At 51.8% G+C, this 14,929-nt stretch overlaps 1 protein-coding gene across 5 annotated transcripts; it reads left to right on the forward strand.

Moving 5' to 3' along the window:
- Positions 1-1,572: 1,572 nt before the first annotated feature.
- MIIP (migration and invasion inhibitory protein) lies at positions 1,573-14,612 on the forward strand. Of its 5 annotated transcripts, none has more exons than XM_066375092.1 (10): positions 1,573-1,687; positions 2,985-3,213; positions 3,473-3,790; positions 4,205-4,289; positions 5,527-5,635; positions 5,713-5,765; positions 6,486-6,615; positions 6,778-6,874; positions 8,090-8,221; positions 12,671-14,612. In XM_066375092.1, the coding sequence occupies exons 2-10, from the start codon at positions 2,989-2,991 to the stop codon at positions 12,758-12,760; spliced, it is 1,239 nt and encodes a 412-aa protein (XP_066231189.1). In that variant the 5' UTR covers positions 1,573-1,687; positions 2,985-2,988; the 3' UTR covers positions 12,761-14,612. The 5 variants fall into 5 exon arrangements, with proteins under 5 accessions (XP_066231189.1, XP_066231191.1, XP_066231192.1 ...); XM_066375094.1 differs by lacking the exon at positions 12,671-14,612 and adding an exon at positions 8,778-9,136; XM_066375095.1 differs by having other exon boundaries at positions 1,616-1,687; positions 3,012-3,213.
- The last annotated feature ends 317 nt before the right edge of the window (positions 14,613-14,929 follow it).

Consider the following 14,929-nt stretch of genomic DNA (forward strand, 5'->3'; position numbering starts at 1 on the left):
CTCTCTGACTCACTCTCTGTCTCTGTAAAATAAATAAATAAATAAATAAAAAAGGGTTCTTATATTAAAAAAAAAAACGGTCATCTGACTTTGTCCTTTGTTTTCAGAATTGTTTTGACTCTCTAGGTCCTATGCATTTCCATATGAATTTTAAAAACTGTCAATTCCTACAAAGAAATTTACTGCAATTTTTACTGGGATTGCATTGAGTCAAAGGTCTGTTTGGAGGGAATTGATAACTTAAAATTTTTGAGTCTTTCTATTCATAAATACAGTATCTCTCCAAATGATTTGATCTTTGGTTTCTCAACATTTTATAATTTTTAATATGCAGATCTTATACTTTTTTATCCTTAAGTATTTCATTTTTATATTTCTTGATGCTGTTTTAAATGACATTTTTTAAATTTTCAACTTTTGATTGCTTGTTGCTTATGTGTAGAGATACAATTGTTTTGTACATTGGGTGGTATATACCCTGCCACTTTTAAAAAAACCTGTTAAAATTCTAGTCACTTTTCTGTAGATTCTATGAGATTTCTATTATGCTGTGAATTAAGACAGTTTTACTTCTTCCTTTCTAATCCAGACGCCTGTACTTTTCTGATTGCACTGGCTAGCACTCTAGTGTAACGTTGAAGTGGGGACAGCAGACACCTTTACTTTTCCTGATCTTAGGGAGAAAGCACTTTTTTTTTTGTAAAGCACTGTCTCTTATGATTAAATATGCTGATAACTGTAGGTGTTGCCTTTGATCAGGATGAGGAAGTCCCCTCCAGTCCTGGCTTGTTGGAAGATGTTTAAAAATCAGAAATTAATGTTGAATTTTGTCAAATGCTGGGACATCCCTCTAAGGTAAAAGACATATTGTGGCATTCCCACTTCCAACCACTAAGAAAAAGGGACAATGCTTGGTAGATTTTTCTGCATCTATTAAAATTGCTTTTCTTTTTGTCTGTTAATTTGGGAATAACATTAATTTTTTTATACTGATTAATTTTTAAATGTTCTGGGCAAAATCACTTATCTTAGGGCTCCGTTTTTTGTTTTGTTTGCAAAACGGGACAATAAAACACACCTTAAAGCACATTTATAAGGCTGGCATGCATTGGCATATGGAAAGTACCTGGCGCATAGTAGACGCTCCATATAAAGTTACTCATTTTATAAACTGTATCCATATCTTACCCTGCCTCTCTGTCCCTCCTCCAGGCAGGGACTCCTCTTAACTCTAACCCGTCACCCAGTGCCTCGACACACGATAAATACTTGAAAGAAAGTGTGAAAAAGTGAGTTGCCAGCTGCCGCAGACCCTGCCCGCCCAAGATCGCACCGCAGCATCCCACTGCTAAGGAGCAGCGTGCGGTCCAAACTCTGAAACTGCTTTGGCGTACGCTGTGCAGCCCCATCCAGACCAATCAGAGCTCGCCTCCCAGGAGCCCTCCCCATTTCGAAAACAATGACTCCGGAAGTTGACCAATCAGCTGCTGAACAACTCTGTTAGTCCAGCCCCAAGTTGAAACTGCCGCTTTTGAAAACTCACAGGAGCGTCTCGGCTCCCCATCACCTGACCAATCAGGGAGGCCGGATCGGGCCCCGCCCCCGGCCGGCCTCACGTAGGTGGGCAGGGCGGAACTCCAGGCGGCACAGGTGGCGGCCCGGGGCGCTGATCTAGGGCTTCCGGGCGGTGAGTGCGAGAGTGGCGGGGTCGGAGATTGGGTGGTGGTGGGGAAGGCTCGGTAGGGGGCCCTGTGTGTGACCCCGCGGACGGTTCGGGGGCCGCGATGGGAAAGATGGATTCTATTGTTAAGTGCGAAGGTGGGCTGAGTTTTCCCTGGGGGTCCCGCCCTGGTCCTCCGGCGTCGTCTCTGGGGCTTTTGCTGCCCTAGCCTCTCTTTTGAACGTTGCTTTCCCGTTGCATTTGCACGGCTTTTAGCTTCCAGAGTGGGGCTGCAGCCCGGGGAGGAGGGCACTGCAGGCTGTCCTCTTTAAACCCGTGTGAAATCGGAGACCCTTGTAAAGGCCCTGAGTCTCCGAACACATGGGGGCGGGCCCCGGAACTCCCGGTCCCGCGGATCTGGCTGTTTGGCCCCCTTGCACACAAGAGCCCTCCACAGAGTCGTCCGTATTCACATGTCCTCTGTCACCCCTTCCCTGCGGGGCATATGGGAGGGCTGGGGCAGGGTTTCTGAGGGTGGATGTCAGACTGGACCCAGGGTTAAAAAGGGATCAAGTGTATGAGGGTGACTTGCTGTTCGGGGTAGTCTGGGTTTGGGGACCTGAGGGAAGTGGGAAGCCCCTTCCCATAGCCTGCAGAAACTCCTTCCAGGGCATCTGTGTTTCCCTGAGCCTGGATACCTGGTTGGGGGGGGGGGGGCAAGGCTGGGAATAGGAAGAAGCAGGGCTTCCCAGGTTTTTCCACTCTGCTGGGGAACGTCTGGCGTGACCACGGACCCTGGAGCTAGACTTGGGTTCAAATCCTGGCTTTGCCACTTGCTGGTTGTGTGACTTAACTTCTCCCGACTTCAGTTTCTTCCTTTGTAAAAAGAAAGGGAAATAGGAAAGGTGGGCAGAAGAAACAGTCCCTTCAGAAGCCTGGTTTGTGTTGGATTCACAAGTTATAACACTTTACTTTGTAGAATTGCCCTAATTGTTTTTCTGTAAGTTAAACGGTTCTTAATTCCATAGTTCAAGTTGTTAATGGGGGATTGCTGTCTTTTGGCATATAAGGAGACACACTCTGGCCAGATTAATAATAATTGGCATTTATTGCATGCTTACTGTGTGCCAGGAACTATACTAAGATTTAGCATGCATGATCTCATTTAATTCTTACAACAACCTTATGAGGTAGATACTGTTATCATCTCTGTTTGGCAGATGAGGAAACTGAGGCAAGAAGAGGTTAAATAACTTGTTTGAGGCTGCATAGTTAGGGAGCATCAGAGTCAGGGGGATTTGAACCCAGGCCTCTGCGTCCACAGCCCTATGTCATGCTGTCTTGGGAGCAGAGCTGAGCCTGGCACTCAGCCTGGAGGTCACTCTGTAGCCCAGGAGTCAGTGACACCCGCTGTGGGAAGCCAGACTCTAGCGCCTGTGATGGTGGAGACCAAGGACCTGGCACAGCTGCGGCAGCTCAACCTAGAGCTTCTGAGGCAGCTGTGGGTTGGGCAGGATGCCATGCGGCGGTCAGTGGCCAAGGCAGCCTCAAAGGTGAGTCTCTACTGTAGGAACTTCCAGAGGACCGAGGGTGGGGGGATGGGGGGGCTGCTAACCCTCAGGCTGGAATTCAGACTGCCAGGGTCATCTTGCGCAGTGTACCCATTTTATTGATAAGGGAACTGAGGTCCAGCAAGGGAAGGGACTGGCCTGGGACACTGCAGAGGCTGGAGCAGGAATGAGGACCCAGGCCTTTATACCTAGGACGTGCCAGCTGGGTGGGTGGCTGGGTGACCTGGCCTCTCTGTTTTAGTCAAGACTGGACTCCAGCAGCAGCAACGACTCAGAGGTGCCGTTGTCCCAAGAGATGTCCTCAGTGGCCCCAAGAGCCTCCTGCCCACAGGATGCCAATCAAGGTGACCCGTGTGACATGTCCTGTCCTGACGGGGCCAGCTCTCGGGTGATCTCCTTCTTACCTGCCAAGTGCCAATACCAGGAGTCCCTGAGCCCCCTGAGGTCTTCTGTGGCACCATTGCTGGCCACCTCAGATTCGAATGCCCCAGAGCAGTCAGCAGAGCTGGAGGCACAGGCCCTGAGGTCCATCCTGGATCAACAAAGCAAGCTATCCAAGGTAATGCGGGAGAGTGGGGCATCCATTGATGGGAGCTTCCTTGAACCTCAGTTTCCCTGCCTGACAGATGCACTCGTGGGCAGCCTCTGTCCAAGAGATACTGTGAAGCATGTCCAGCTCAGCCTGAGTGCTGGATAAGTGGTGGCTGTTAGTTTCTCAGACAGCACTTTGGGGAAAAGGTGATGAGCCCCATTATACAGATGGGAAAACCAAGGCAGAGGCCGTACTTATTCAAAGTCATACAGAGGAGGGCAGGGGCCAAATGCTTTATCTTTCAGTTCCCAAGCCATCAGCTGAGCCCTGGGGCCCATGACAATGTGAGAGTTAAGACATGGCCTCTTTCTCTCCCCCCAAGCTGGAGCCTCCTTTGGGCTGGGCTTGCTGTCCTAACTACTTTCCTCTTTACCCTGTCAGCCCAGAGTGAACTTCAACAAGGAGTCTCCAGTGCCTGAGAGGAGCTGGCGCCTCAGACCATACCTGGGCTATGACTGGATCGCAGGTGTGGCCCGTCCCATGCACATACCTTGCCTGGGGGAGGGGGGTTGGAGGCCCCAGCTTGCCCACGCACCGGCCTGAGCCCCCACCTGGTGCCGCTGCAGGGTATCTGACCAGCCTGCTCTCCTTGGCAAGCACCTTCTGTACTATGTCTTCCTGTCAGTCCCGGCACAGTGACAGGTACAGAGATGGTGCTCAATGCCTGCTTGTCTGGGTTCCCCTATTTTTCCTCCAGCCCCCCTCACTCCTCTAAATTCCAGACTTGTGTACCTGGCTATCTTCTGTATGGCACATTAGGTGTCTTAGATTACTTTCATATCAAAAATCTGGGTCACAATTTTCTTTGCACCTGCAGTCTTTCCTATCTTTGTCAATAGCAACTCTAGATACCTAATAATTGGTCAGGTCATGACCTTGGGATCAACCTTGATTTTCATCTCTCTAGCTCATTAGCACATCCTGATAGGCCTGCCTTCAACATATTTCTAGCATCTGACCACTTTTCTCCACCATGATGCCTATAGTCACCTCCTAACTGGTGCCCTTGCTCCCCCTCACCTTATAGCAGCCAGAGGGAGAGTTCTATAAAAATACATGATTGATCTGATTGTGTCACTCCTAGTCCCTGAGCTCTCTACTGGTTTTGTAGCCCCATCTCCTCCACTCTCATCTCTCACTTCCTTCCAGGAACTTTCACCTCTGGGCTATTTCTCAAATACCCTTCTGCCCCAGCGCCTTTGCACCTGCTTTCCTTCTGGCTGGGATGTCAACATGGCTCCCTCCCTCTTTTCAGGTTTCTGCTCAGGTGTCACCTCAAAAAGGCCTCCCCTGGCACCCTTGCCCTATCAAGCTGGGTTCCCTGACTCTTACTTCTTGGCAGGTTGTTACCATTCACTGTTATATCACATGGTTTTTTTTGGTGACTAATCTGTCTGTTGCCACCATATTAGTTTGTAAGCCTCATGAGTAGGGATTTTGTTTAGTTCACTGATCTTTCCCCAGCACTCAAAGCAGTGTCTGGTCTCTGTCAGGGCTCTGTAAATATTGTTTGCATGGACAATTGGATATGCGTCAGGGTAGACGAACACTGAGACAAAACCAGCAGTCACAGTGAGTGGAGGGCCCTGTAGGTCTATGAGGCCTGGTGGGGGCAAAGCAGGTGGACTGAGTGCCAGCGCTGAGTGTCCTCTAAGCCTTGGTCAGTGGCCACACAGCAGATCCCCATGCTTTACCCCCTGCAGGGTCTCTGGACAATAGGTCGCCCATCAGCAGCAAGCCTGATGCCTTCTTCTCGACGCTGCAGGAGTTCCGGGAAGCCAACAAGGAAGAGTGTATTCACCGTGACCCTGAGTGAGTAGGGCGGGGAGCAGCAGGCAGGCAGCTCAGGGACCCTGTTGCCAGCCTGCTCACCGCTGTCACTTTCACAGACCACAGTTCCTAGGCCCGCAGGAGAGCGGTGGTGCTGAGGAAGACCATGAATGTGAGTGCAAACCCTGGCAGGCTGTCCCAGAGCCCAGCCAAGGTCGTGGGTGCCTGGAGAGGCAACTGGGGTGTGGGGACTGAGAGGGGAGACCTGGTGTCAGGACAGGGTGGGGCAGGCCCTAGGGTGGGAGGAGCTGAGGCCTGGCCTCGTGGGAATCCGGGTTGGCCCTGTGTCACCTCGCCTCCCAGCAGCCTTCATTTCCTTCTCAGCTACCTCGTTTTCCATATACCCCCACTCCCACATTCTCTCTTCCCTGCACCTGTGTTGCCTGTGGTTGGGGGGTCCCAGCTCAGTCACGTGAGCGCACAAGTCTTTGCTGTGGGTTTGCATGTGCAGCGTGCACTGTACATGCATACATGTGTGTAAGGGGTGTTCATGGGAACGTGTGTGTGTGATTACAAATGTGGGCATGTGCATGTGTGTCCACGAATGTGACTAAAGCCATGCTTCGTGTTTGTACACATGACATTTCCACAGGTGAAGGCACCAGCCTGTGTGTGGGTGTGTGCACACATGTGTCATGCTTGAATAGAAGTGTGTGCTCCATGTTTAGTGTATGAACACAAGTCCATGTGCATGCTCTGTGTGGTACACATGTACATACCTGTGAGTAGGGGGCGGTTTGAGGGCCGGTGGGCCCATGTAGTTGGTGACAGCAGGGACCCGGGTCTGGGTCCCTGGGCTGAGGGGGACTGTTACGTCTTATGGGCCTCCCAGGTGTGTACTGTTACCATGTCAACCGGCGCCTGTTTCTGGTGCCTTCGGACCCCGGCATCCCCTGCCGCCTGTGTAGAACACCACGGGACCAGCGGGGCCCGGAGACCCTGGCGGAGCCAGCACAGGTCAGGTGAGTGGCCAGAGCAGGACGACACCTGGAGGCAGTGGCTCCTGAGGAGGGAGTCAGAGCCTGGGGCCTCCCGGTTTGGGGGGTGGAAGATGGGCCTGGGGCTGTGTCCCCACGACAGCCAGGGGGCCTCGGCAGCAATGCCCTCACTGTCACCCTGTCCAGGGTCAGCATCCCACTGTCCGTCCTGGACCCCCCGCACCAGTACCGCATTCACCGGCGGAAGAGCTTTGACACCTCCGACACGCTGGCCCTGCCCCGGGTGAGCAGCCACGCGGGGCCTGGGGAGGGATGAGTGGTGGGCTGCCCCGTCTGGTCTGGCTCAGGTCCCCAGGTGGAGCCTGAGGCCCAGAGAAGGCCAGGGACTGTGCCGAGGCCTCACAGCAAGCCTGTGCCCAAGGAGGGTGAGCACCTGGATCTTGTTCAGGCCGGGCCACTCGGGTCACCCGTGCCCTGCCTGTTCCCTGGTGTCCAGGACTAGTGTCTGCCCACATGTCGGTGTACATGGGCCCTGTCCTGTGTGTTCAGCTCTGTGAGCTGTGCGCAGTCCTCGGGAGGATTGTCTCACGGGGCCCCACAGCAGCTGAGAGTGCAGGCTCTGTGGCTGTCCCACGTTACAGATGGGGACACTGAGGCAGAGGAGAGGTGACTTGTCCGAGGTCAGCCAGGTGGACAAGCTGGAATTTGAACCAGGTCCTTATGTTGTTTTTTTTTTACAGAGACAGAGAGTCAGAGAGAGGGATAGATAGGGACAGACAGACAGGAACGGAGAGAGATGAGAAGCATCAATCATTAGTTTTTCGTTGCGACACCTTAGTTGTTCATTGATTACTTTCTCATATGTGCCTTGATCGCGGGCCTTCAGCAGATTGAATAATCCCTTGCTCAAGCCAGAGACCTTGGGTCCAAGCTGGTGAGCTTTTGCTCAAACCAGATGAGCCCACGCTCAAGCTGGCGACCTCGGGGTCTCAAACCTGGGTCCTTCCGCATCCCAGTCTGACGCTCTATCCACTGCGCCACCGCCTGGTCAGGCTCCTTTTGTTTTATAGTACCCCTCATAATGTCCTTTGTGTGCTCTGGGTAGGAAGGGGTGAGTGGGGACCCCAGTCAGTCCCAGTTGAGGCAGGGGGAGCTGGGTCTGGGGGCAGGAGAAAGGATGCCAAGGAAAATCGGTTTGCTTGTCTGTAAAATGGGCACAACATCCGTTCTCAGGTTCGTGTTGTGAGGTGGGGCAGTTCAGTGACTCAATACCGGTCAGCAGCGTGGGCAGAGCCCGGCACTCAGGAAGTGCTCCATCACTGTCCTCCGCCTCCCTCCTCCCATCTCGGGTCAGGGCCAGGGCCTGGGTCAGCAGGGTTAGGAAAGGGAGGCCCAGTGGGTAGACGTAGCCCCCTGTTCTCAGTCTGCAAGGGATACCATGACAGATTGTGGGGAGCCCTGCCCCAGGGCCGGTGCCTTAACCCTTTATTCTCCACAGCATTGTCTGCTAGGCTGGGATATTCTCCCCCCAAAACCCGAGAAGAGCTCAGGCCCCAAGAGCCTGGACCTCTGGTCCTGTGTCGCCACCGAAGCCCAGCACCAGAAACTTTCGGCTGACTCTTCCCATCTGGTATGATCTGGGGCGGCCTGGGAGGGACCGATGCCCTGGGAGGGACCGATGCCCCGGGTGGGACCGATGCCCTGGGAGGGACCGATGCCCTGGGAGGGACAGATGCCCTGGGAGGGACCGATGCCCTGGGTGGGACAGATGCCCTGGGAGGGACCGATGCCCTGGGAGGGACCGATGCCCTGGGAGGGACAGATGCCCTGGGAGGGACCGATGCCCCGGGAGGGACCGATGCCCCGGGAGGGACAGATGCCCCGGGAGGGACCGATGCCCCGGGAGGGACAGATGCCCCGGGAGGGACCGATGCCCCGGGAGGGACAGATGCCCTGGGAGGGACAGATGCCCTGGGGCAGGATTGGGGCGTCTCCCCATAGGGGCCCATCCTGTCTTCTGGTCCTGGCCCATAGCACCCTTCCAGGCTCCAACCCTCCCCACTGTGGCTGCCCCCTTCCCCTCAAGGAGGTGACCTCACCTCTAAAGTTCAGGAGGGGATGAGGCTGGAACTGGGTAACCGACTCCCAGAGTAGCCCCCTCTGATACCTCCTCATTCACCATCTAGGCCCTGCCAGTGCAGATCCCTCCCCCAACCCGAGCTGGTCCAAACCCCAGGTGCTCTGACCCTGTGCCCCGTTGCTAAAGCCCTGAGGACTGGTCACTTGGAGGAGGACAGTGCCTCTGCCATCGCCTCTAGCCTCTCCCCTGTGGCAGGGGTGCCCATGAGGCGGGAGCCCTGCCTGGCCTCTGCTGGAGGTGGACTCAGGCCCCACCCTCTGAGGTCGGGCAGGTGGGTGTAGGCCCAGGTCTGTCTCCTTCCTGAGTTCAGAAGCAGGGGAGATTATAGGGTGGGAGGCAAAGACATTCTGTGACCTTTGGAAATAAAGCTCAGCATTGTCTGCTGCTCTAGATTTCCATGTGTGCTGGATCTGTCCTGCTGATGCCCTTAGAGCCCAGCAAGTGCTCTGGCCTTGGCCAGCACCCCTCACCTGGTGAGGATGCTTCCGACAGCCTGTGCTGGGCGGGCAGACCCAGTGCCCTGAGCATGGCTCTCTGTGCAGCTGGCCTTCCAGGTGGGGGCGAGGGTTCCATGACAGGCTGAGGTCAAGGGCAGTGTTGGAAAGCCATCTCAGTAAGGGGTTTGAGGTCTAAGGCTGTCCCTTGTAGATGAGGCTGAGGTTGTCACAGTGGGGAGTGAGTGAGTGTTCCCTAACACTAGGGTCCATTCATATAGGGGCTCCTTTGAAGTCCCTGGGCCAGATTGACTTCTCTTCCCCTCTCTAGCCCAGCCCTAGAAGCCATGGGTGATCCAAAGGGATCAGATGGGGAAACTGAGGGCTAGGCAGAGAGCTGGAGGCAAGGTAGACAGAGAACCCAGATCTCCCTCCCTCCTAGGTTAATGAGCAGGACCTGTCTTTCCCTCCATGGGTTGAATGATATGAAATTTCTGTTATTCTAAGATAAAAATGGGGAACTGAAGCCCAGACAAAGTTTCGTGTTTTTTTCTGAGGTTTCTCAGCATAGAGCAGTGGATCTAGGGCTGTGGTCTCCATGGTTTCCACCTGTGAAGAGGTGGAAAGAGCCTGTGAAGCCGTGGAAGCCTTCCTCTTCCCATCATGCACAGCACATGTATTAGTCAGGATAAGCAAGGTTATGCTGCAGTAACAAGCGAACCCCCAGATCCCAGTGGTTCCACATAAAAGCTTATTTCTTGCTGACTTGCTCTCACACTACCTTTCCATCATATGTCACAAGAGGTCTCTGTTTTTTTAAAATTTTTTTATTTATTGATTTGAGAGAGAGAGAGAAGAAGGAAGGGCAGAGAGAAGCATCAGTTTGTTGTTCCACTTATTTATGCATTCATTGGTTGGATTTTTTTTTTATTTTTGTTTTTTTTATTTTTATTTTTTTGAGAAAGAGAGGAAGGGAGAGAGACAGGGACAGAAAGAGAGAGAGAGAGAAGGATCGACTCGTTGCTCCGCTTAGCAGTGCATTGATTGGTATGTGCCTTGACTGGAGGCTGGACTGGTAACCTTGGGATCGTGTCAACAATGCTGCACTCAAGCCGGTGACCTTGGGTTTTGAATCAGCTACCTCAGTGTATGATCCAAACTATACATGTCTGTGGGCAGATTCTATAGCAAGTCATGGTTTGCCACTAGATTCCAGGGACCTGAGAAACAAAGTCTCTTCACCATGTAATATTTTAACTTTTTAGAGAGACAGGAAGGAGAGAGGGAGGAGAGAGATGAGAAACATCAACTCATAGTTGTATTACATCAGTTGTTCATTGATTGCTTCTCATATGTGCCTTGACCGAGAGTCTCCAGCAGAGCCAGTGACCCCTTGCTCAAGCCAGCGACCATGGGGTCATGTCTATGATCCCACGCTCAAGCTGGATGAGCCAGTGCTCAAGCTGGTGACCTTGGGATTTCAAACCTGGGTCCTTAGCATCCCGGGTTGACACTATCCTCTGCCACCACCAGTCAAGCCATATGTAATACTTTAAAATTAATTTTTAGTTGTGTAAAATATATATAAAAATTTACCATTTTTATATTTACAGTTCAGTGGCATTAAATATATCCACATTTGTACAATCGTCACCACCACCATTCCCAGAATTATTTCGTTTTGGAAAAATGGAACTTCATACCCATTAAACAACTCCCCATTCTCCTCCTAACCCCTGGCAGCAACCTTTCTATATACTTTTCTGTCTCTGAACTTGACTACACTAGGGACCACATATAGGTAGACTCATGCAGTGTTTATCTTTTTTTTTTTTTTTTTTTTTTTACAGAGACAGAGTCACAGAGAGGGATAGACAGGGACAGACAGACAGGAACGGAGAGATGACAAGCATCAATCATTAGTTTTTCACTGCACATTGCGGCACCTTAGTTGTTCATTGATTGCTTTCTCATATGTGCCTTGACGCGGGCCTTCAGCAGACCGAGTAACCCCTTGCTCGAGCCAGTGACCTTGGTTCCAATCTGGTGAGCTTTTGCTCAAACCACATGAGCCCATGCTCAAGCTGGCAACCTCGGGGTGTCGAACCTGGGTCCTCGGCATCTCAGTCCCACACTCTATCCACTGCGCCACTGCCTGGTCAGGCGTGTTTATCTTTTTTTTTTTTTTTTTTTTAAAGACTTTATTCATTTTAGATAGGAGAGAGAGAGAGAATGAGAGAGAGAGAGAGAGAGAGAGAGAGGAGCAGGAAGCATAAACTCCCATATGTGCCTTGACCAGGCAAGCCCAGGGTTTTGAACCGGCGACCTGAGCATTCCAGGTGGATGCTTTATCCACTGCGCCACCACAGGTCAGGCGTGTTTATCTTTTTTGACTAGCTTATTTCACTTAGCATAATGTCCTTAAGGTTTATTTATGTTGTAATGTGTCAAATTTTTTTTACTTTTTGAGGCTGAATAGTAGTATTTCCTTATATGGACCGACCACGTTTTCTGTATACGTTCATCCGTGGTGGACACTTGGGTTACTCCCACCTATTGGTTATTGTGCCTAGTGCTGCTCTGAGCATGAGTGGGCATATACCTCTTTGAGCCCCTGCTCTGTTATTTTGGTTAAATAACCAGAAGCAGAATTGCCGGGTTATATGGTCTTTCTGTGCTTAATTTTTCAAGGAACCATTGCTCAAAGAGTCCTCACTGAATGTCTTAGGTTCTGCAGCTTTAAATGGAACAAGTATAATGAAACCAATTTTACCGCAGGCTAATATGTAATATAAACGAGAGATGAGTGTCTGTGGCGTCTCATCAGCGTAATAACAAAATGACCTTGAGTGGCACGACATTATTCTAGGACCTGCTGTGCTGTACAGCAGCCACACCACTACCTCCCTGCCAGCAGCGCCAGAGGGTTTCAGTTTCTCCCCGGGTTTTCTGCTAGTGTGATAATAGCCATCCTCGTGGGTGCAAGGGTATCTCACTGCAGTTTCGGTTTGCATTTCCCTGATCAGTGATGTCGAGCATCTTTTTAGGTGCTTGTAGGCCATTCCCTGTCTTCTTGGGAGAGATGTCTACTAAAGTCCCGTGCCCCTTTGTGAATAGGGCTGTGTTCTTGTCCCACGTGTAATTTTAACTCGTAAGAGCCTGTGGGAGTCAGTGATCTCCCATCCAAGTACTAACCAGGCCCACCCCTGCTGAACGTCTGAGATCAGATGAGATCGGGCGCATTCAGGGCGGTATGGCCGTAGACTGGGAGTCAGTGATCTTATTAGGAATGCTTTGGCCAGAGAATTCTTTAGTCTGGAAGCCTTCTCTCAAATAAAAATGACAGAACTTAAAGCTGAGACTAGTGTTTAAATTCAGCTGATGCAGAACAAGATAAAAATGTTTCCCCTAAAAGGCCAGTGACTCCATTGCGTTGTCAGACCAGTGGCTTCCCTGGAAGGGCAGTTCTGAGAATTTACTAAGTGTCTGTTCTTTTGGCTTTTAGTCAGCTCCACGTGCAGGAAGTCACAGCCCAAGGTATCCAGGCTGCGTCTCATCAAACCTGGAACGCCACCAACCGAGAGAGTCGCCCTGACTTCGTGCACCGCTGGGAAAAGTGCTGACGCAAGGGCCGTGCGATAAAGCTAACTTCAGAGACGTTAGGATATGAAGGAATTCGCATCTTAGAATTAATGAAACGCAGAAGGTCTTAAGCCTAAGAACTTGAGTCTTTGTATACTGATTCTGGGCTCTGCGCACCCCAGTGGGCCCCTCCTTGGGAGCGGCTGGAACAATCGGCTGGAGTGGGGAGACAGCCACCTTGGCCTGATTGTTGTGGCCGTTTGGCCTGCACACGCTGCAGGAAGACAGGCTGTCTTGCCCGTACCTTGGCCCCTCCCAGCTGCTCCCCTCTGTGTGACTGCTACAGTAGGGGGACTAGACTTTCAAACCTGAGGCCCCAAGAATGCAGGTCACAGGCAGAGAGGCCCAGAACAGGTGTGTCTTCCAGCAATGCCTCACTCAGCCTGCACCTGCCCCTCCCGACTGTCCGTGAATGTCACCACTGCTCTCTCAGGTCCCTGCAAGCCTTTCCTAATTCTCTGGTCCCTTCCCTCCCTCTCACCTGGGAGTGTAGGCTCTCTTCCTGCCCCCACCTTCACCCCTGCAGCTCCTACTTGCCTTCTGTCTTTCCAGAGGCTTACCTGGCCGCCTGGGCCCTGGCCCATCCCACCCCATCACCCCGTCTCATGCTCCACCTCCCTGCACGTCTCAGTCTCAGCCCTTACATATTATTAAGTTACTAATCGGGAGACTCATTGCTTAGTGTCCCCTCCCCTACTAGGATTTAAGCTTCACCAGCAGAAGTGGTATTTTGTTCTTGGATTCCCCACCCACCTCGTTTCCCCTGAAGTAGTGGCTAAACTTTCAGGTTTTGGCTTCTTCCTCTAACCTGGCTTCCCTCCTGCGCCACAGAGGAGATGGGAAGGATGCTTTAATTTCTCTGAACCTGAGGAGCCTTGTGGTTGGGCACACACCCCAGTACAGTATCCGTGCTCCTTCCCCTCCTCCAAATCAATAGTGTTTTTTTTCTTTTTTTTGTATTTTTCTGAAGTTGGAAACGGGGAGGCAGTCAGACAGACTTCTGCATGCACCCGACCGGGATCCACCTGGCACGCCCACCAGGGGGCGTTGCTCTGTTGCAACCAGAGCCATTCTAGCGCCTGAGGCAGAGGCCACAAGGCCATCCTCAGTGCCCGGGCCAACTTTGCTCCAATGGAACCTTGGCTATGGGAGGGGAAGAGAGAGACAGAGAGGAAGGAGGGGGAAGGGGTGGAGAAGCAGATGGGCACTTCTCCTGTGTGCCCTGGTCGGGAATCGAACTCAGGACTCCTGCACGCCAGGCCGACACTCTGCCACTGAGCCAACTGGCCAGGGTTTTTTTTCTTTTTTTTTTGTCTCGTCTAAGTATATAGCATAAACCTCAAAGGAAAAAAGCAAGATCACCTATTTCTTCCAAAATTGATATCTTGTGCTCATCATTTAGAAATAAGAACAGAGGGAGTCTGATTCTCCGTTGCCTGTATCATAGCATAGAAATAGGACCCATGGCCCTGGCCAGTGGCTCAGTGGATAGATCATTGGCTCAGTGTATGGACGTCCTAGGTTCAATCCCCCTTCAGGGCACACATGAGAAGCGACCATCTGCTTCTCTTCCTCCGTCTCCCCATCCTCTTTTCCTCCTGCAGCCAGTGGCTTGATTGGTTCAAGCATGACCCCAGGTGCTGAGGATAGGTTGGTTGGTCCAAGCATCAGCCTCAGGCACTGAGGATAGCATGGTTGATTCTAGCATCGACCTCAGATGGGGTTGCTGGGTAGAGCCCAGTCGGGATGGATGTAGGCATCTGTTTATCTTCCTTCCTCTCACCTACCAAAAAAAAAAAAAGAAAGAAATAGGACCCCACCCAGATCATTCATTCATTCACTCACCATGTGTTTAGCAAGTTCCTGTTGTATGCCAGGAACTGTTCTACCAGGATTTTTTTTCTTTTTTTGTATTTTTCTGAAGTGAGAAGTGGGGAGGCAGAGAAACAGACTCCCGCATGTACCCGACTAGGATCCACCTGGCATGCCCACCAGGGGACGATTCTCTGCCCATCTGGGGCATTGCTCTGTTGCAGCTGGAGCCATTCTAGTGCCTGAGGCAGAGGCCATGGAGCTGTCCTCAGCACCCGGGCCAACTTTGCTCCCATGGAGCCTTGGCTGT

This window comes from Saccopteryx leptura, chromosome 3 (assembly GCF_036850995.1).
Source record: "Saccopteryx leptura isolate mSacLep1 chromosome 3, mSacLep1_pri_phased_curated, whole genome shotgun sequence".
NCBI lineage: Eukaryota > Metazoa > Chordata > Mammalia > Chiroptera > Emballonuridae > Saccopteryx > Saccopteryx leptura.

Coding starts and splice junctions, on each gene's coding strand:
- MIIP (XM_066375092.1), top strand. CDS start 2,989: ATGTCATGCTGTCTTGGGAGCAGAGCTGAGCCTGGCACTCAGCCTGGA. Junction 3,791..4,204: donor AACAAAGCAAGCTATCCAAG/GTAATGCGGGAG, acceptor TTACCCTGTCAG/CCCAGAGTGAACTTCAACAA. Junction 8,222..12,670: donor CGGCTGACTCTTCCCATCTG/GTATGATCTGGG, acceptor TTTGGCTTTTAG/TCAGCTCCACGTGCAGGAAG.